The sequence below is a fragment of the Hypanus sabinus genome, chromosome 29 (genome assembly GCF_030144855.1).
Source record: "Hypanus sabinus isolate sHypSab1 chromosome 29, sHypSab1.hap1, whole genome shotgun sequence".
NCBI classification, from domain to species: Eukaryota; Metazoa; Chordata; class Chondrichthyes; order Myliobatiformes; family Dasyatidae; genus Hypanus; species Hypanus sabinus.
The window spans coordinates 32,934,640-32,955,702 of record NC_082734.1 but is presented as its reverse complement, the minus strand read 5'-3'; the positions used below and the strand labels follow the sequence as shown (position 1 = coordinate 32,955,702).

Here is a 21,063-nt window from a genome sequence, read left to right as displayed (position 1 = left end):
TACTGTGAGGCACTGTCAAAAGTATCCTGACTGACTTCTGTCATAACCTGGGATGAAAATTCCAATGGTCAGGAATACGAGAAGGTGCAGACAGTAGTGGACACAGACTGGTCCAACACAGGCACCAGCCTCTCCACTACTAGGAGCATCTTTCGCCAAGGATCTTGACCATCTGGGTCATGCCCTCTTCTCATTCCTACCTTCAGGCAGGAAGCTCAGAGGCCTGAAGTCCCACACCACCAGGTTCAGGAACAACTACTTCCCTACACCCATCAGGTTCCTGAACTGACCTGTACAACTCAAATCCAACCCTGGTGACAGATCTACCATGGACTTGTCTTTGATTCTATTTCTGTGCTAATGTCTTGTATCATTATCCTGAGGGTCTCTGTTGGTTGGGGTTGACCATGGAGGTTTAGCCCTAGATGTCAGTACACAGGACTGGGTGGTACAATATGGAGAGCAAGCTGTTGCCCATGTAGCAAGCTCCCCCCCCCCTCTATGCAGCGGATGAATCCAAAGGAACAGCAGAGACCAATATGATTTGACAGCAAAAGCATTGCAGGAGCTGCGTCAGCATTGAACTTGACGTAGGACTGCCCTTGGGACATCAGCTCCACACCTTTCATCTGGGTTCACTCCAGAAGCCTTCCCATGAGTGGGTGTGGCTGCAAGGCTGCGGAGGTTTGAGATCAGAGTATTCCTTCTCCTAGGTGAGCTGCCGACCATGGCTGTCAAACCCCATCTGCCCAAAGCGACTGGTTTTAAAAATGCCAGTAACACACCTTTGCCCCATCTCCTGTCGTTAGGACCAGTTCTACTGGGCTTGGTAGCTAAGCCACGTGTGAAGGAGATGGACTTGTTTGTTGGAGGCTATTTCAGATGCTCATTGCTGAGAGCTTGCCCCCACTATCCAACCTCCATCTATGACAGTCTTAAGGAACCTGGACTTTCTAACTTGTGTATATCTAATGTTCTCTGTGTTGTCTGAACGTACGTGCTGGTGTAAACAGTGTTTCATTGGATTTGTAACTCCAGATGTGTGCACAGTGGTCTAGTAGTGGACAAAAGAGAGTAGTGGACACATCCCAGGACGCTGCTTGGTTTACAGGGCATGTGCTATCACGAGAGGCTGGATAAACTTGTGTTGTTTCCTCTGGCGTGTCGGAGGCTGAGGGGGAGATCTGATAGAGGTTTACAAGATTATGAGAGGCATAATAGGGTGGACAGAGAGTATCTGTTTCCCAGGGTAGAAAAGTCTAATACCAGAGGGCATGCATTGAAGGTGCGAGGGGGTAGGTTCAAAGGGGATGTGAAGGGTAAGTTTTTTACTCAGAGAGTGGTGGATGTCTGGAAGGCACTCCCCGGTGTGGTGGGAGAGGCAAAAACATTCAAGGCTTTTAAGAGACATTTGGATGTGAAGAAGATGGAGGGATATGGACACTGTATAGGTAGGAGAGATCAGTGTTTGGGTGATTTTGATTTGCTCTTTAACTGGCTTGGCTCAACATTGTGGGCCAAATGGCCTGTTCTTGGGCTGTATGTTCTAAAGTATCAGTCTCTGCCTATAGGCATTCTATACATATTCTATTCTATACATTGTATAGGCATTCTATCCCTATCAGTCTATAGGGCATTCTATACATCTATCACTCTGACATCCCTCGAGTCTTTCCTACAATCACCTTAAAAGTATGTCCTCTCGTATTAGTTATTTCCGCCCTGGGAAATGGGCACTGGCTGTCTTCTCTGTCTATGCCTCTTATAGACCTCTATCAAGCCTCTTCGCATCCTCCTTTGCTCCTAAGAGAAACCTTTCCTCATAGGACATGTTCCCTAATCCAGGCAGCATCCTGGTAAATTGGCCCTGCACTCTCGCTGAATTTTCCTCATCCTTTCCATAACCAGAACTGAACGCAGTACTCCAAGAGTAAACACGAGATTCTGGAGATGTTGGAAACCCAGACACACACAAAACGCTGGAGGAACTCGGCAGGTCAGGCAGTGTCTGTGGAGAGGAATAAGCAGTCAATGATGAGGAGTCTCAGCCCAAAACACTGACTGTTTATTCCTCTCCATCGAAGCTACCTGACCTGTGAAGTTTCTCCAGCATTTAGCGGTGTGACTGCCAACAATAAGCTGGACTTTGACTCCAGTCAAACATATGGCTGAGTAGTCTACAATGGGATCTTAGAACTTAATGAACACACGATCATGCTTGCAGACCAGAGCAAACATCCCCAGTTTTAATATTCTTGTTATAATAGCTAAAAGAAGAAAGATGAATCTTTTGGGAGAATGAGACTGAGGCAACATTGTCACAGCACAGTTTTAATAGTTCATATGCTCCTTGTAATGACATTTTACCTAGAGTATGAGGCATTGAAAGGACAGATTATATTATGATTTATCTTTCAAAACCCTGTTGAGAAACTGAATCCAGTAGTAGTCAATTATGTTATCAGTTTAGAAACCAGTGCTCAATATTCCAAAAGAATGGCTTTAATATAGTTTCAAAGTTAAGAAGGTGAAGTTAGTAACAAACTGATCTTTTTCTCTCATTGAATGGTGATGTAAAGGTGACTTCAGGGGGCAATTTCTGAGCTCAGTGACATCAGAAACTGATGGATTTTTTGACCTTGTTGTCAGTTGCAATCTGTTCGCGTATCATCTTTCCTTTGGATTCCTGAGCCAATTTCACCCCGGTGAAGCAAGGCTAAGTGTTTTTAAGCAGCAGCACAGTTAAAGTAGCATCAGAGGTAGACAGGGAGATGGAGGAGCCTTTTGGTAGGCTGGCCATCATCAGTCCGGGCACTGTGTACAGAAGTTAATGTCTCAGGTTTGCAATTCAGAATCAGAATCAGAATCCGGTTTAATAATGTCGTGAAATTTGTTGTTTTGTAGCAGCAGTTCTTTGCAATTTATGAAAGTACTACAAATTATAATAAATATATATAACAAATTATCTTAAATTTAAATTTAATTAAGTTTAAATTAAATTAAATGAATTAAGTTGTAGAAGTATGGTGGCCAATATGTGCACAGTGAGATTCCACAAGAGCAGTGCACCTAATTACCTGGTTAGTTTTGATATTGTTAGTTGAGGGGGAATGTTTATTTATTTATTGATATACAGCGTAGAATTGGCTCTTCAAGCAATCCCCTGATTTAATCTGAGCCTAATCATGGGCCAATTTAAAATGACCAACTGGTTCATCTTTAGACTGTGGGAGGAAACCGGAGCACCTGGAGGAAACCCACACGGTCACAGGGAGAAGGTGCAAACTCCTTATAGGCAGCAGGAGGAATTGAAGCCAGGTCAACTGTACTCTGAAGTGTTGTGCTAACCACTACACTAGCTCAAATGCTGGCCAAGACACTGGGAAAAAATTCCTTCTCTCTAACACACTGGTGTCACGGGATCTTTTACAGAGGTCCAGATTCTTGGGCACAGGGATTTTGGCCTAGCTTGTCCTGAGGTACCTACCTATGGTGGTCTCATTTTGCCTGCGTTTGATCTAGATAGTCTCTTGGTTAGACAGGGTGTCACAGGTTACAGGGAGAAGGCAGGAAAATGGGTCACAGCACAGGTGCACCACAAGGTTGTGTGCTTAGCCCCTGCTCTACTTGCTTTACACCTATGACTGCGTGGCTAAGCACCGCTCAGAATCCGAATCAGGTTTAATATCTCTGTCATATGACATTTGTTAACTTAACAACGGCAGTGCAATGAAATGCATGATAATATTGAAAAAAATAAATAAATCAATTAAAATAAGAATATATATGTATATTAAATAGTTATATTAAAAATAATGCAATATCAGAAATAGTGAAAGTGAGGTAGTGTTCATGGGTTCAACGTCCATTCAGCAATTGGATGGCAGAGGGGAAGAAGCTGTTCCTGGATCACTGAGTGCGTGCCTTCAGGCTTCTGTACCTCCTACCTGATGGTAACAATGAGAAGAGGGCATGTCCTGGGTGATGGGGGTCCTTAATAATGGACGCTGCCTTTTTGAGGCAAAGCTCCATGAAGATGTCTTGGATACTATGGAGGCTAGTGCCCAAGATGGAGATGACCGATTTTATAACTTTCTGTAAGCTCCTTTCAATCCTGTGCAGTCGCCTCACCCCATACAAGACAGTTTTCTCCCCCCCATCTGTAGAAGTTTTTGAGCTCAATAGCAAAAAAAAAAAATAACACTTTCACTACGTCCATATTAACCTGTTCTTTTGGCATAAAACCTTGGTCTGAATTCAATCTGGAAAATTTACAAAGAAAAAGGGAGAACATTTTGGAGATAGTGATCACAATCCTATCTTCTTTACCATAGTATTGGAGAGGGATAGGAATGGACAAGTTAGGGAAACGTTTAATTGGAGTGAGGGGAAATATCAGGCTATCAGGCAGGAACTTGGAAGCATAAATTGGGAACTGATGTTCTCAGGGAAATGTATGGAAGAAATGTGGCAAATGTTCAGGGGATATTTGCGTGAGGTTCTGCGTAGGTATGTTCCAATGAGACAGGGAAAGGATGGTAGTGTACAGGAACCATGGTGTACAAAGGCTGTTGTAAATCTAGTCAAGAAGAAAAGAAGAGCTTACAAAAGGTTCAAAAAACTAGCAAATGATAGAGATCTAGAAGATTATAAGGCTAGCAGGAAGGAGCTTAAGAATGAAATTAGGAGAGCTAGAAGGGGCCATGAGAAGGCCTTGGCAGACAGAATTAAAGAAAACCCCAAGGCATTCTACAAGTATGTGAAGAGCAAGAGGATAAGATGTGAGAGAACAGGACCAATCAAGTGTGACAGTGGAAAAGTATGTATGGAACCGGAGGAGAGGCAGAGGTACTTAATGAATACTTTGCTTGGGTATTCACTATGGAAAAGGATCCTGGTGTTTGTAGGGATGACTTGCAGTGGACTGAAAAGCTTGAGCATGTAGATATTAAGTAAGAGGATGTGCTGGAGCTTTTGGAAAGCATCACAATGGATAAGTCACCTGGACTGGATGAGATGTACCCCAGGCTACTGTGGGAAGTGAGGGAGGAGATTGCTGAGCCTCTGGTGATGATCTTTACATCATCAATGAGAACAGGAGAGGTTTTGGAGGACTGGAGGGTTGTAGATGTTGTTTCATTATTCAAGAAAGGGAGTAGAGATAGCCCAGGAAATTATAAACCCGAGAGTCTTACTTCAGTAGTTGGTAAGTTGATGGAGAAGATCCTGAGAGGCAGGATTTATGAAAATTTTGAGAGGCATAATATGATTAGGAATAGTCATCATGGCTTTGTCAAAGGCAGGTTGTGCCTTTCGAGTCTGATTGAATTTTTTTGAGGATGTGACTAAACACATTGATGAAGTTAGAGCCGTAGATGTAGTGCATATGGATTTTAGGAAGCATTTAATAAGGTACCCCATGCAAGGCTTATTGAGAAAGTAAGGAGGCATGGGATCCAAGGGGACATTTGTGGCTTGCATACAGAAGGCAAAAAGTGGTTTAGATGGGTCATATTCTGTATGGAGGCCAATGACCAGTGTTGTGCCTCAGGGACCCCTACTCTTTGTGATTTTTATAAATGACCTGGTTGAGGAAGAGATGAGATGGGTTAGTAAATTTGCTGATGACACAAAGGTTGGGGGTGTTGTGGATAGTGTGGAGGGCTGTCAGAGGTTACAGCAGGACATTGATAGGATCAAAACTGGGCTGAGAAGTGGCAGATGGAGTTCAACCCAGATAAGTGTGAGGTGGTTCATTTTGGTAGGTTAAATATGATGGCAGAATATTGCATTAATAGCAAGACTTTTGGCAGTGTGGAGGATCAGAGGGATCTTGGGGTCCGAGTCTATAGGACACACAAAGCTGCTACCCAAGTTGACTCTGTGGTTAAGAAGGCATACAGTGCATTGACCTTCATCAATCATGGGATTGAGTTTAAGAGCTGAGAGGTAATGTTGCAGCTATATAGGACCCTGGTCTGACCCCATTTGGAGTACTGTGCTCAATTCTGGTCGCCTCACTACAGGAAGGATGTGGAAGTCATAGAAAGGGTGCAGCGGAGATTTACAAGGATGTTGCCTGGATTAGGGAGCATGCCTTATTAGAATAGGTTGAGTGAACTCAGCCTTTTCTCCTTGGAGCGAAGGAGGATGAGAGGTGACCTGATAGAGGTGTACAAAATGATGAGAGGCATTGATCATGTGGATTGTCAAAGGTTTTTCCCCAGGGCTGAAATGGCAAGCATGAGAGGGCATAGTTTTAAAGTTCTTGGAAGTAGGTTCAGAGGAGATGTCAGGGTTAAGTTTTTTATGCAGAGAGTGATGAGTGTGTGGAATGGGCTGCCAGCGATGGTGGTGGAGGTGGAAACGTTAGGGTATTTTAAGAGACTCTTGGATGGATACATGGAGCTTAGGAAAATAGAGGACTATGGATAACCCTAGGTAGTTCTAAAGTAAGGATATGTTCGGCACAGCTTTGTGGGCCAAAGGGCCTTTATTGTGCTGTAAGTTCTATATTCTAAAAATAAGAACTGAAATGACAAATTTCAGAAAACACTGTGTTCACTTGAACACATTTCAATGAACACTACTTAGGACAGAAGGGGGAAGGAGAATGACAGACATAAACATTTTACCCAACACCAAGATAAAAATTCAAAGAATGTATTTTCATCAACATAACCAGGTTTCAGCACTCCACCTGAGCATATACAAACTTAAATAAATGCATAACGCAGAAAAATTATAAACATATCACTACAGAAGAAAAGTGAACCAATGGATGGCCGTGACCCTCCATGGAAGACATTCCCACGATCTGAGCAGACTAGATGTCAACAAGGAAGTGTCAAACACCTGGCTCAGAGTTGGAGATCTCTTCCCAATAACAGGAGGGTTCCTTGTGGCAATACTGGACCCGGTGGTTAACACACAAAAAAAATCAAAATACATAATCAAAGACCAGCAAGTTCAAGACAATAAATGCAGAAAATGCTGAGAGAACCAGAAACAATCCTGCACATTCTATAATCCTGTAGCAGTTTAACTCAATCTGATTCCTTGCGCAGATACAATCACGTGGCAAACATCTTTCACCAAAATCTTGGCTTAAAATACAAACTCTTCCACTCTCTCTCCACATCTGATCCTCAGTGAGGACTGAAGTCAGTAAATGGTCTTGCTGACATTGAGTGAGAGGTTTTTTTATTACACCAGTCAGCCAGATTTTCAATCTCCCTCCTTCATGCTGATTCATCGCCATTCATCAACTGCAGTGGCATTGTCAGCAAACTTAAATATGGCATTGGAGATTAGGCTCCCTTTAAATCTTTCTCCACTCACTTTAAATTTATACTTTCCAGCTCTAAACTCACTTATGCTGGGGAAAAGACTGTGACCTTATAGACATCGCTTCATGAGTTTATGGACCCCGGTAAGGTCACCTCCATCCTCACATTTCTCAGTACTGTATCCAGTTCTGGTCATCTATCTGCAGGAAAGATGTAAATATGATTGAAAGAGAGCAGATAAAATTTACAAGGATGTTGCCAGGACCTGAGAACCTGAGTTACAGGGAAAAATTGAATAGGTGAGGACTTTATTTCCTGGATTGTAGGAGAATGAGGGGAGATTTGATAGAAGTATACAGAATTATGAGGGGTATAGACAGGGTAAATGCAAGCAGGCTTTTTCCACTGAGGTTAGGTGAGACTAGAAATAGAGGTCATGGGTTAAGGGTAAAAGTTGAAATGTTTAAGGAGAACATGAGAGAGAACCTCTTCACTCAGAGGGTGGTGAGAGTGTGGAATGAGCTGCCAGCGGAAGTGGTGGATACCAGTTTGATTTCAACATTTACGGGAAGTTTGGATGACTTAATAGATGGGCGGGGTATGGAGGGCTATGGTTCGTGTGCAGGTTGTTGGGATGAGGCAGAATAGCAGCTCAACATGGACTAGGTGGGCCCAAGGGACTGTTACTGTGCTGAAGTGTTCTACGACTCTGTGATTCATTGACTCCAAGGGAAACCTCAATCCATCTTTATAATGAAATGATGCATATGGCTAGCATACAAAACAAAGTTTACACTGTATATGTGACAACAATAAACCAATTTACCAATTTAGCAAAAATCCCTGGACTATCCAGTCTTTTCTAATGAATCAAGCTCTGCAGTCCCAGTAGGATCCTTAGGATTTTGTTCTGCACCCATAGTTCAGTGAACAGAGCTGCAACATTATCCAAGAGGGGCAAGTGGGGTTTTGGGTTAATGTCACATCCAGAACACAGCCTCCACCACTGTGAAGTCCTCCCTCCATTTCACTGGAGTGACAGCCTGGAAGTTTGTGTACAGAACTCTGGGAGGTGGGGGTGGTCTTTGGAACAGAGATGAGGGACTGTATCCTGAGTTGGGCCTTGGAGATTTTTATGATGCTGCTGGTCCTGGCATTCCAGTGGCCTCTGCTTCCCTGTGGGGCAGAGAGCACCCAAGGAAGTAAGACATCTATAGATGCACTGTGGAGAGGACCTGCCCTTAAATTCACTTGGTCTATCTCTGAGACCTCCTCCCTCCTTCTCAATCTCTCTGTCTCTATCTCGGGAGATAAACTGTCAACTGACATCTTTTATAAACCTACTGATTCCCATGGTTATCTGTTCCCACCCTATCTCCTGTAAAAATGCTATTCCCTTTCCTCAGCTCCTTCGACTCGGCCGCATCTCTTCCCAGGACATGGCTTTCCATTCCAGGACATCAGAAATGTCCTCTTCTTCAAAGAATAGGGTTTCCCTCCCTCTACTATTGATGCTGCCCCTACCCACATCTTCTCCATTTTACCAAACATCTGTGCTTACATAGAAACATAGAAAATAGGTGCAGGATTAGGCCATTCAGCCCTTCAAGCCTGAACCGCCATTCAGTATGATCATGGCTGATCATCCAACTCAGAACCCTGTACCTGCTTTCTCTCCATACCCCCTGATCCCTTTAGCCACAAGGGCCATATCTAACTTCCTCTTATATATAACCAATGAACCGGCCTCAACTGTTTCCTGTGACAGAAAATTCCACAGATTCACCACTCTCTGTGTGAAGTTTTTCCTCATCTCAGTCCTAAAAGGCTTCCCCTTCATCCTTAAACTGTGACCCCTCGTTCTGGACTTCCCCAACATCGGAAACAATCTTCCTGCATCTAGCCTGTCCAATCCCTTTAGAATTTTATACGTTTTAATAAGATCCTCCCTCAATCTTCTAAATTCCAGTGAGTATAAGCCTAGTCGATCCAGTCTCTCTTCATCTGAAAGTCCTGCCATCCCAGGAATCAATCTGGTGAACCTTCTTTGTACCCCCTCTATGGCAAGAAAGTCTTTCCTCAGATTAGGTGACCAAAGCTGCACACAATACCCTGGGTGTGGTCTAACCAAGGCCTTGTAGAACTGCAGTAGAACCTCCCTGCTCCTGTACTCAAATCCTTTTGCTATGAATGCCAACATACCATTTGTTTTTTTCATTGCCTGCTGTACCTGCATGCCCACCTTCAATGACTGGTGTACAATGACACCCAGGTCTCGTTGCACCTCCCCTTTTCCTAATCAGCCACCGTTCAGATAATAATCTGTTTTCCTGTTCTTGCAACCAAAGTGGATAACCTTACATTTATCCACATTAAGTTGCATCTGCCATGAATTTGCCCACTCACCTAACCTATCCAAGTCACCCTGCATCCTCTTAGCATCCTCCTCACAGCTAACACCGCCACCCAGCTTCGTGTCATCCGCAAACTTGGAGATGCTGCATTTAATTCCCTCGTCTAAATCATTAATATATATTGTAAACAATTGGGGTTCCAGCACTGAGCCTTGCGGTACCCCATGAGTCACTGCCTGCCATTCTGAAAAGGTCCCGTTTACTCCCACTCTTTGCTTCCTGTCTGCCAACCAATTCTCTATCCATATCAATACCATACCCCCAATACCGTGTGCTTTAAGTTTGCACACTAATCTCCTGTGTGGGACCTTGTCAAAAGCCTTTTGAAAATCTAAATATACCACATCCACTGGCTCTCCCCTATCCACTCTACTAGTTACGTCTTCAAAAAATTCTATAAGGTTCGTCAGACATGATTTTCCTTTCACAAATCCATGCTGATTTTGTCCGATAATTTCACCTCTTTCCAAACGTGTTGCTATCACATCTCTGATAACCGACTCTAGCATTTTCCCCACCACCGATGTCAGACTAACCAGTCTATAATTCCCCGGTTTCTCTCTCCCTCCTTTTATAAAAAGTGGGGTTACATTAGCCACCCTCCAATCCTCAGGAACTAATCCAGAATCTAAGGAGTTTTGAAAAATTATCACTAATGCATCCACTATTTCTTGGGCTACTTCCTTAAGCACTTTGGGATGCAGACCATCTGGCCCTGGGGATTTATCTGCCTTTAATCCCTTCAATTTACCTAACACCACTTCCCTACTAACATGCATTTCCCTCAGTTCCTCCATCTCACTAGACCCTCGGTCCCTTACTATTTCCAGAAGATTATTTATGTCCTCCTTAGTGAAGACAGAACCAAAATAGTTATTCAATTGGTCTGCCATGTCTTTGTTCCCCATGATCAATTCACCTGTTTCTGACTGTAAGGGACCTACATTTGTCTTGACCAATCTTTTTCTTTTCACATATCTATAAAAGCTTTTACAGTCAGTTTTTATGTTCCCTGCCAGCTTTCTCTCATAATCTCTTTTCCCTTTCCTAATTAAGCCCTTTGTCCTCTTCTGCTGGTCTCTGAAATTCTCCCAGTCCTCAGGTGTGCCACTTTTTTTTGCTAATTTATATGTTTCTTCTTTGGTCTTGATACTATCCCTAATTTCCCTTGTCAGCTATGGGTGCACTACCTTCCCTGGTTTATTCTTTTGCCAAACTGGGATGAACAATTGTTGTAGTTCATCCATGCGATCTTTAAATGCTTGCCATTGCATATCCACCGTCAACCCTTTTAAGTAACATTTGCTCGTCTATCTTAGCTAATTCACATCTCATACCTTCAAAGTTACCCTTCAAAGAACCTTTGTTTCTGAATTAACTATGTCATTCTCCATCTTAATGAAGAATTCCACCATATTATGGTCACTCTTACCCAAGGGGCCTCGCACGACAAGATTGCTAACTAACCCTTCCTCATTGCTCAATACCCAATCTAGAATGGCCTGCTCTCTAGTTGGTTCCTCAACATGTTGGTTCAGAAAACCATCCCACATACATTCCAAGAAATCCTCTTCCTCAGCACCCTTACCAATTTGGTTCACCCAATCTATATGTAGATTGAAGTCACCCATTATAACTACTGTTCCTTTATTGCACGCATTTCTAATTTCCTGTTTAATGCCATCCCCAACCTCACTACTACTGTTAGGTCGCCTGTACACAACTCCCACCAGTGTTTTCTGCCCCTTAGTGTTATGCAGCTCTACCCATATCGATTCCACATCCTCCACGCTAATGTCCTTCCTTTCTATTGCGTTAATCTCCTCTCTAACCAGCAATGCTACCCAACCTCCTTTTCTTTCCTGTCTATCCCTCCTGAATATTGAATATCCCTGGATGTTGAGCTCCCATCCTTGGTCACCCTGGAGCCAGGTCTCTGTGATCCTAACTATATCATATTCATTAATAACTACCTGCACATTCAATTCATCCACCTTGTTACGAATGCTGCTCACATTGACACACAAAGTCTTCAGGCTTGTTTTTACAACACTCTTAGCCCTTATACAATTATGTTGAAAAGTGGCTCTTTTTGCTTTTTGCCCTGGATTTGCCTGCCTGCCACTTTTACTTTTCACCTTACTACTTTCTGCTTCTACCCTCATTTTACACCCCTCTGTCTCTCTGCACTTGTTCCCATCCCCCTGCCACATTAGTTTAAAGCCTCCTGAACAGCAGTAGCAAACACTCCCCCAGGACATTGGTTCCAGTCCAGCCCAGGTGCAGACCGTCCTGTTTATACCGGTCCCACATCCCCCAGAACTAGTTCCAATGCTCCAGAAATTTGAATCCCTCCCCCTTGCACCATTTTTCAAGCCATGTATTCTTCTGAAATATCCTCCTATTTCTACTCTAACTAGCACATGGCACTGGTAGTAATCCAGAGATTATTACCTATGTGGTCCTACCTTTTAGTTTATCTCCTTACTCCCTAAATTCACCTTGTAGGACCTCATCCCGTTTTTTACCTATATCGTTGGTACCTATGTGCACCATGACCACTGGCTGTTCACCCTCCCATTCCAGAATGTCCTGCAGCCGCTCAGAGACATCCTTGACCCTTGCACCAGGGAGGCAACATACCATCCTGGAGTCTCGTTTGTGGCCGCAGAAACGCCTATCTATTCCCCTTACAATTGAATCCCCTATCACTATAGCTCTCCCACTCCTTTTCCTTCCCTCCTGTGCCGCAGAGCCACCCATGGTGCAATGAACTCAGCTGCTGCTGCCTTCCCCTGATGAGACATCTCCCCCAACAGTATCCAAAACTGTATATCTATTTACCTCATCTTCTTGCCACCTTTACAGTGATAGAGTTCCTCTTGTCCTTATCTGCCACCCTATGAGCCCCTGCATCCAACACATTATCTACTGCAACTTTCCCCAGTACTAAAGGGATCCTACTAAACACCCTGCCCTCCACTTTCCACAGATCTCATTCCTTCTGTGATTCCCTTGCCCACTGATTCCCTCCAACCTGATGGCATGAATATCAATATCTCCTTGTTAAAAAAAATTCCCTCTCCTTTCTCTTTTTCACTATTCCCACTCTGACCTTTTACCTCTTCTTACCTGCCTATCACCTCCCTCTGGGTCCCCTTACCCTTCCCTTTCTCCCATGGTCCACTCTCCTCTCCTATCAGATTCCTTCTTCTCCAGCCCTTGACCTTACCCACCCACCTGGCTTCACCTATCACCTTCCAGCTTGTCTCCTTCCCCTCCTCCCCACCTTTTTATTCTGGCATCCCTACCCCCTCTTCCTTTTCGGTCATGATGAAGGGTCTCAGCCCAAACCGTTGACTGTTTATTCATCTCCATAGATGCTGCCTGACCTGCTGAGTCCCTCCAGCACTTTGCTCTGGATTTCCAGCATCGGCACACTGTCTCTTGTGGAGAGTATCCTGACTGGTTGCATCACTCATTGTCCAAGAATGGAAATGCTTACAAAAAGTGGTGGACACTACCCAGTCCACCACAGGTAAAGCCTCCCCACCATGGAGAACATCTACAAGGTGCACTGCCTTGAGAAAATAGCATTCATCCAGGCCATGCTCTCCTCTTGCTGTCACCATCAAGAAGAAGGCACAGGAGCCTCAGGACCCACACCACCAGGTTCAGGAATGGTTATTGCTCCTCAACCATCAAGCTCCTGAACCAGCTGATGCACCATCAATAACTCACTCTGAGACGTAAAGGCGAGATATCGGCTTTTATTGCCTGGAAGAAGGAACAAGCAGTGAGTGACCACCATACTACATCCTGGAGACTGAGAGGCCGGGCTCAGGCCTCAATCGCCTTTATACCGGGGTCTGTGGGTGGAGCCACAGGTGCAGTCAGCAGGGGGCATGTCCAGACAGGTATATGTAGTTCACCACACCAGCGTGGATAACTTCACCCCCACCCCCCCAACACTGAACGGATTCCACAACCTATGGACTCACTTTCAAGGATTAAACAACTCACGTTCTCAGTATTATTTATATATTTATTGTCTTCTTTTTCAAATTAGGTGTTTGTCAGTCTGTGTGTAGTTTTACATTGATCTATTGTGTATCTCTGTTCTGCTGTGAATGCCTGCAAGAAAAGGAACTTTACTCACCTTAATGCCGAACTGATTCCACAACCTATGCACACATCTTTCAATGACTCCACATCTCATGCTTGCAGCGTTATTCATTTACCTATCTTCTTGTCTATTTATATCCTTTGCACTTTGTCTTCTTCTGCACATTGGTTGTCCATCAGTCTTGGAGTGTCGTTTTTTTGTTCTATTGTATGTCTCTATTCTGCTGTGAATGCCTGAATGAAAATGAATCTCAGGATTGTATATGGACGCATATATGTATCTTAATAATAAATCTACTTAGAAGACTGGCCCGCAGGAGTGAAGTTTTGCACACTGGCCTTCGGCCTCTGTCAGCAGAGGGAGCTGTATCCCAGGACATGGAGAAAGTACTGGGAGAGAGCAAGCAGCCACGATCTGAGAGAATGAGAGCTCCCTGCGAGAGCCACAAGCTTTCCGACAAGCTGGCTTAGTCCAGTGTGTGACAACCCCCTCCCACCTCATCTGCAGCCCAGAATGAGTGGCTTTGTGGCCAATGCATGGAAGGGCAGGTGGTGTTGAGAAAGCAGGGAGTCTGCAGAAGGACTTCAACAGCTTAGGAGAAGGGACATAGAAGTGGTAGAAGAAATACAGTGTAGGGAAGCGTATGGTCTTATGGTCTCAAGATCTTACACAAGCAGTAATACTCCAGAATGTTACCATAATCGTGCAAGTTATGTATAATTTATGTTAAATTGTGATAACTTATTGAACATAGAACATTGCAGCGGAGTACAGGCCTTTGGCCAATGATGTTGATCTTTTAATCTACTCTAAGATCAGTCTAATCCTTTCCTCCAATATGCTGCCCTCCATTTTCCCATAACTCATAAGCCTATTGAAGAGTCTTACAAATATCTGTAATGCATTTGCCTCTACCATCACCCCGGCAGAGTTTCCATGCACCCATCATTCTCTGTGTAATAAACCTTTCTCTGACAATCCTGTTTATACTTTCCTCCTATCACCTTAAAATGATACCCTCTCCTAGTAGCCATTGCTGCCCTGGGAAAAATGCGCTGGCTGATCGGAAGGCGGTGAAGGTTTTGCGCTGACACAGGGGTGGATCCTAATGCTGATTGGCTCCCAATCTAACACCCCTTTCCAGCGATGACGACGACAGTGGTGAAGAGGATGGCTGAAGACAACAGCGCATCGGCCCGAGGCCTGGACGTCAAGAACACTGTCTGGCTGACTGTGCGACGCCAGAGCGAGGGCAATGGATTTTTGAGAGTGACCTTCATCCAGAAGGTCCTGATGGACTGTTGCGGTTTCACTATCGACGACATCTACTGCGTCCAGGCCTTTGCTGGGTTCTTCGACGTCACCTTCTGACGACCCTCAGGGTGGCAGAAGTTGCTCCAGCTGTTCCAGGAGAAGGGGAGAGAGGCGCCGCTGTCGCTGTTACAAGCACAGCCCCTCTTCGCTGCCGCCCAGCAGGAACGGACTGCCACCGTGCACATGTTCAACCCGAATGTGCCGGTGGCCGCCGTGACCTTCCTCCAGGAGTGCGGACTGCCACACTTCCGCAGCTACTGGAGGTGGTCACGTTGGTGACCCGGGGTTTGTCGGTGTGGTCAGGGGGCAACAACTGTCGCGCTGCCGGCCTGGGGATTCTGCTACAGGGAGGCAACTTCTCAATCACCCGAATCAAAGAGGTGGTTGCCGGGTGTCTCCTGGTAGCAGACGTCAAATACCGGGGCATTCCGCTCCGGCTGATCAGTGTGTCAGTTTCCCCCGTGCGAAGCAAGCCGCTGGCCATCCTTGAGCAGCTCCCACCGCTGCTGGTGACGGCCCGGCCGGTCGTTCTGCACCTTTGATGCGGCCGGACAATCCGGCAGTGCCGACGGCAGGCTGGACAGTACCTCCAGACTCCTGATGGAAACGGTAAAGACAGCCAAGCTGTGCGACACCTTTGGCGACCCCACAGGTGCAGCTCAGCCACAAGCTACCTGGACACGATCGGACGGCTCAGCCCATTCCTGGATCAACTTCCTCTTCCTGTCAGAGCCCCTCACGGTCAGAACCACCAACGTCACGCCGTGTTCTTCTCTGACCACTGCCCCCTGCGGGAGGACCGGAAGGCAGGGAGGGGGACGTGGAAGCTGAACGTCAAGCTGCTGAACCCAGAGAATATTGAGGAACTAGAGAAGGAGTACACAGGTTGAAGAACCTTGAAAGCCTTCTTTGATTCCCCGGTTCACTGGTGGGAAGCCCCCAAGGAGAACATCAAGAGGTTCTTCATCCGCAAGGGTATCCAGAGAGCAAGGCAGGGGCAGAGGGAACTGCGTAAACTCCAGACAGAGTTGCAGCAACTCCTCCTCCTGCAGTCGAGGGGGGTGGATGTCAGGGAGGAACTGCGGCAGGTAAAGGGCCGGCAGGCCCAGCACTTTGCCGCCGAGTCCTCCAAGATCATCTTCCGATCGAGGGTCCAAACCGTGGAGCAGGACGAGACGCTCACGATTCTTCTTCCAGAAGGTGCACAGGGAGAACTCTGTGATCCACAACCTTAAAGAAGAGGACGGCTCAGTCGCGTCCTCGCCGACAGACATACTGAGGATCTGCAGGTCCTTCTATGCCGGTCTGTACGGAGAAAAGGCCACAGACTCCACAGCCTCCCGCAGCTTCCTGTCGTCTATCACGCAGGTCTTAGTCGAGGCAAGCGGGAGAGTCTGGAGCAACCCCGTTCCATTGAGTCGGGTAAGACTCCCGGAAGCGACGGTTTACCGGTTGAGTTGTATTCGGCTCTGTGGAACCGGATGGGCCCCGGCCTGCTGGAAGTGTACAACACTACGCTCCTGGCAGGCAGCATGTCAGAATCCATGAGGAAGGGCATCATCACCCTCATCTACAAGCAGAAGGGGGAGAGGGAAGACATTAGAAATTGGAGGCCCATCTCCCTCCTGAATGTTGACTACAAGATCCTGTTCAAGGCTATCGCCAACAGGGTCAAGTCTGCACTGGAGCAGGTTATCCTTCCGGGCCAAACCTGTGCTGTACCGGGCAGGAAGATCTCAGACAGCCTCGCGCTGCTGAGGGACACCATCGCCTACATGCAGGACAGGGGGGTGGATGCCTGCCCGGTCAGCTTGGACCAGGAGAAAGCCTTCGACAGGATATCGCACACGTACATGGCGGATGTACTCTCCAAAATGGGATTTGGGGAGGGAATCCGGAATTGGATCAAACTGCTCTACACGGACATCTGTAGCGCAGTTCAGGTCAACGGGTGGGAAACAGACAGCTTCCCCACCAGGTCTGGAGTCAGGCAGGGCTGCCCTCTCTCCCCTGTCTTGTTCGTGTGCTGCATAGGACCCTTTGCCGAAGCCATCAGGAGGGATGGGGGCATAAGAGGGGTGACACTGCCGGGCAGTGGAGGGACCCAAGTCAAAACCTCCCTGTAGATGGGCAACGTCACCGTCTTCTGCTCCGATCCGAGGTCAGTTCGCAGGCTGTTCAGCATCTGCGAACAGTTCGAGCTGGCGTCAGGGGCCAGGGTCAACTGCACGAAGAGTGAAGCCATGCTCTTCGACAACTGGCCTGACCGATCCAGTGTCCCCTTCACCATCAGGGCTGATCACCTGAGGGTGTTGGGAATCTGGTTCGGAGGGTTGAGGCGTGTAACAAGAACTGGCAGGAGCGGACTGCCAAGGTGAAACAGAAACTGGGACTGTGGGGAGGGCGCTCCCTATCGATAGCGGGCAAGAACCTGGTCATCAGGTGTGAGGTGCTCTCAGGGCCGTTGTACTTGGCTCAGGTGTTGCCAGTCCCCCGCCCTTTCTGCTCGGAAATCACCCGAGCCATCTTCAGATTCGTCTGGGGATCCAAGATGGAGCGGGTCAGATGGACCACCATGCACAAGTCCCTGGACAACGGGGGCAAAGACGTTCCCAATGTCACCCTCACCCTGATGGCCAGCTTCGTGTGTGGCTGCATCAGACTGTGTGTGGATCCCAGGTATGTGGGCACCAAGTACCACTATGTGCCCTGGTTCTACCTGTTGCCCTGGCTACGAACGATGGGTCTGGCCCCTTTCCCGTGCAACGCCCCTGTCAGCTGGTCATTGCCGCCATACCTGTCCTTTGTAGAGAAGTTCTTTCAGGTCAACGCCTTTGACCACAGGGCCACCAGGCAGTGGTCAGCACGTAAGGTCCTGCAGGCACTGCAGGAGAAGGACAAGATGGACACAGTGGGGTGGTTCCCTGAGCAGACCGTCCAGTTCATCTGGCAAAATGCTTCATTGCCAGACCTCACCAACAGGCACCAAGACCTCACCTGGCTGGTGATGAGAGGGGCCCTCCCAGTCCGATCCCTCCTGTACACCCGGAACATTGTCTCCACACCCCTCTGCCCTGGGGAGGACTGCAGAGAGGAGGAGTCAGTGACCCACCTCTTTGCACATTGTGGGTTCACGGAGAAGGTGTGGAGGAGGATGGAAGGGACAGTGTCGAGGTTCATCCCCTGCAGCTGCGTAACAGAGGACTCTTTGATCTACGGGCTGTTCCTGGGGACGCACACTGAGACAAACATCGAACATCCGGTTATGCTGGCAGATCATCAACTTGATCAAAGACGCTCTTTGGTCAGTCGGAAACTTGATGGTCTACCAGCACGCGGAGATGTCCGTGGGAGAATGCTGCCGACTGGCACATTCTCAGCTGCAGGAGTACGTGCTGAGGGACGCACTCAGACTCGGTGCAGCCACCACAAGGGCCCGGTGGGGAAGGACCACAGTCTAGGGTCCTTCTCCCTTGGGAGTTGAGGGGTGGGTGGCGGGGTGTATACCCCTAAACCACCGTATGTAAATATGAAATAACAGAGTGCCACCTGGGTGGCAAAAGTTTGGGAATGTAAAGACTGTAATGGAAACATTTGTAAAGGACTGAGAGTCATGGAATGGTTTATTGTACCTAATTTTATTTTTGAATAAAGTATATTTTGATTAAAAAAAAACTTATGGATGTAGAGATACAGCATGGTGCCTTCAAGATATTCCCTGGAAATTTTGAACATGAAGTTTTGGGCAGGAAAGTACAAGCACAAGAGATTCTTCAGATACTGGAAATCTGAAACACATACAAAATGCAGGTGAAACTTGGCAGGTCAGGCAGCATCTATGGACTTTGATGAAGGGTCTCAGCCCAAAACATCAGCTGTTTCTTCCCCACCATCGATGCTGCCTGAACTGCTGAGCTCCTCCAGTATTTTGCAAGTGTAGGGCAGGAGAGTTGGTCCTCCATTGTACTCTGCCTTGAATATATTCAGTAGTTCGACCACCCTAGTCCTCTTGAGTAGAGGAAACATTAACATTTCCCCTCTTTCCATGTTTTCTGCCTAATTGTTGAGTATTTCCAGCATTTTCAGTTATCTGATGGATCTGGAAATAATGAAATACGAGCTAAAATTCCCATAATGCGAAGTTCAAAGATCAAAGTAAATGTATCACAAAGTACGTACATTGCACGTCACCATACATTACCTAGAGATTCACTTTCTTGCAGGCTTTCACAGTAATTGATGAATTAATGAAAATTACACACAAGCAAAGATGGTCAATGAACCAATGTGCAAAAGAAGACAAACTCATGCCCTGAAGAAAGACAATAAACTGTCTTGAATCGTGAACTGTTAATTATATTCCAAAACATGGATTCTAGTACTGTTTCTGACAGCTTTCTCCCCTTTCTTGATCTGTCTCTACCTCAGGAGACAAACTGTTGACTGACATCTTTTATAAACCTACTGATTCCCCCATCTATCTTGATTATACCTCTTCCCACCCTGTCTCCTGTAAAAATGTCCCCTTTTCTCAGTGTTTTTATCTCCACTGTCTTTGCTCCCAGGATGTGTTTTTCCTTTCCAGGACATCACAGATATCCTTCAGAGAACGGGATTTCCTTTCCTTCAACATTGACGTTGCCCTCACCCGCATCTCCTCCAGTTTTTGAACATCCATGCTCAGCCCATTTTCCAACTGCCTTAACAGAGATCCTCACCTAACACTCCATTAGCCTCCACATCAGACACATCATCTTCCATAACTTCCACCATCTCCAAAGGGATCCTACGACCAAACATATTTTTATATTCCCCCCCCCCAACTCTGTTTTCTGTAGGGATTGCTCCCGGCATGATTCCCTTGTCCATTTGTCCCTCCCGACACTTAACCCTGCAAGTGGGCAAAGTCCCTGTCCCTATCCCTATCCCTGTCCATTCACCGCCTCCCTCATCTCCATTCAGAGCCCCAAGCAGTCCTTCTAGGTGAGGCAACACTTCACTTGTAAATCTGTTGGGACCATCTATTACATCTAGTGCAGCCTACTCTGCATTGGTGAGACTCCTTGTAAGTTGGGGGACTGTTTTGTCAAGCAGCTCTGCTCCCAAATGGAATTTCTCCATCATAAGCCCTGCGGGTTTTTGCGGCAAGCAGGAGGGTGTTGGTTCCAAGGTTTCTAGAGTAATTAATTGCTAATTGTTGTCTTAATGAAAGTCGTTAAGCACTTGTGCATTCTGTTTAATCTTGCCAAGTTTATTTTGACTGGCATGGGTTTTCTGCTACTGTGATTACTTAAAGCGGACTCCTGATTAGTGCTTATCGCGGGGTCCTTTTTCTATGACAGATTTGTTTTGCAGTATCGCTTGGTTAAGCCACCAATGTTCTGTGAAATTCCTTTGTACAAATTCTTGTTTCTGTCTCTATATGGGAGTTTGTCAGTCCTCCGCAGCTGGGTTCAGTCATTGGCGGAGCTCACTAGAACATTCCTGGTGGCCAAACAACTTAATTCTAACTCCCATTCCCATTCTCCTCTTGGGCCAAGATGAAACCACCCTCACGGTGGAGGAGCAACACCTTACATTCCATCTGGGTAGCCTCCAATCGGATGGCATAAATATCAATTTCTCATTCCAGTAAACAATGAGATGGTACTAAACGGCAACTCCTTTACTTGCATCTTTGGAAACAGCTCTATTTCTATCATTAATATCTTTTGAAGACCCTGACCAGGAGTTCCACGGTGACTTTGGTTCTTTGTGGGAATGGGACCCACTCTCGGGGTCTCATGACTGGCTGTTATCCGACATGCTGAGGGCGTGTCCTAGGAGCTCGGTTCACCTTTGGAGTGCTCTGCAGACGGATGGATCAAAGGTCGGTGTCCCGACAGACTGGTGTGTTGTGGGAGTCGGAAGATCTTTGGCT

At 46.4% G+C, this 21,063-nt stretch overlaps 1 protein-coding gene across 1 annotated transcript in view; it reads right to left on the bottom strand.

Annotated features, from left to right (window-relative positions):
- Nucleotides 1-2,458: 2,458 nt before the first annotated feature.
- LOC132383213 (cytochrome P450 2B4-like) overlaps nt 2,459-21,063 on the bottom strand; it is a 47,233-nt gene continuing 28,628 nt past the window's right edge. The window contains exon 9 of the mRNA XM_059954106.1: nt 2,459-2,814. Coding sequence (XP_059810089.1) covers nt 2,717-2,814 — 98 coding nt within the window. The 3' untranslated portion in view covers nt 2,459-2,716. The remainder of the gene's footprint in view (nt 2,815-21,063) is intronic.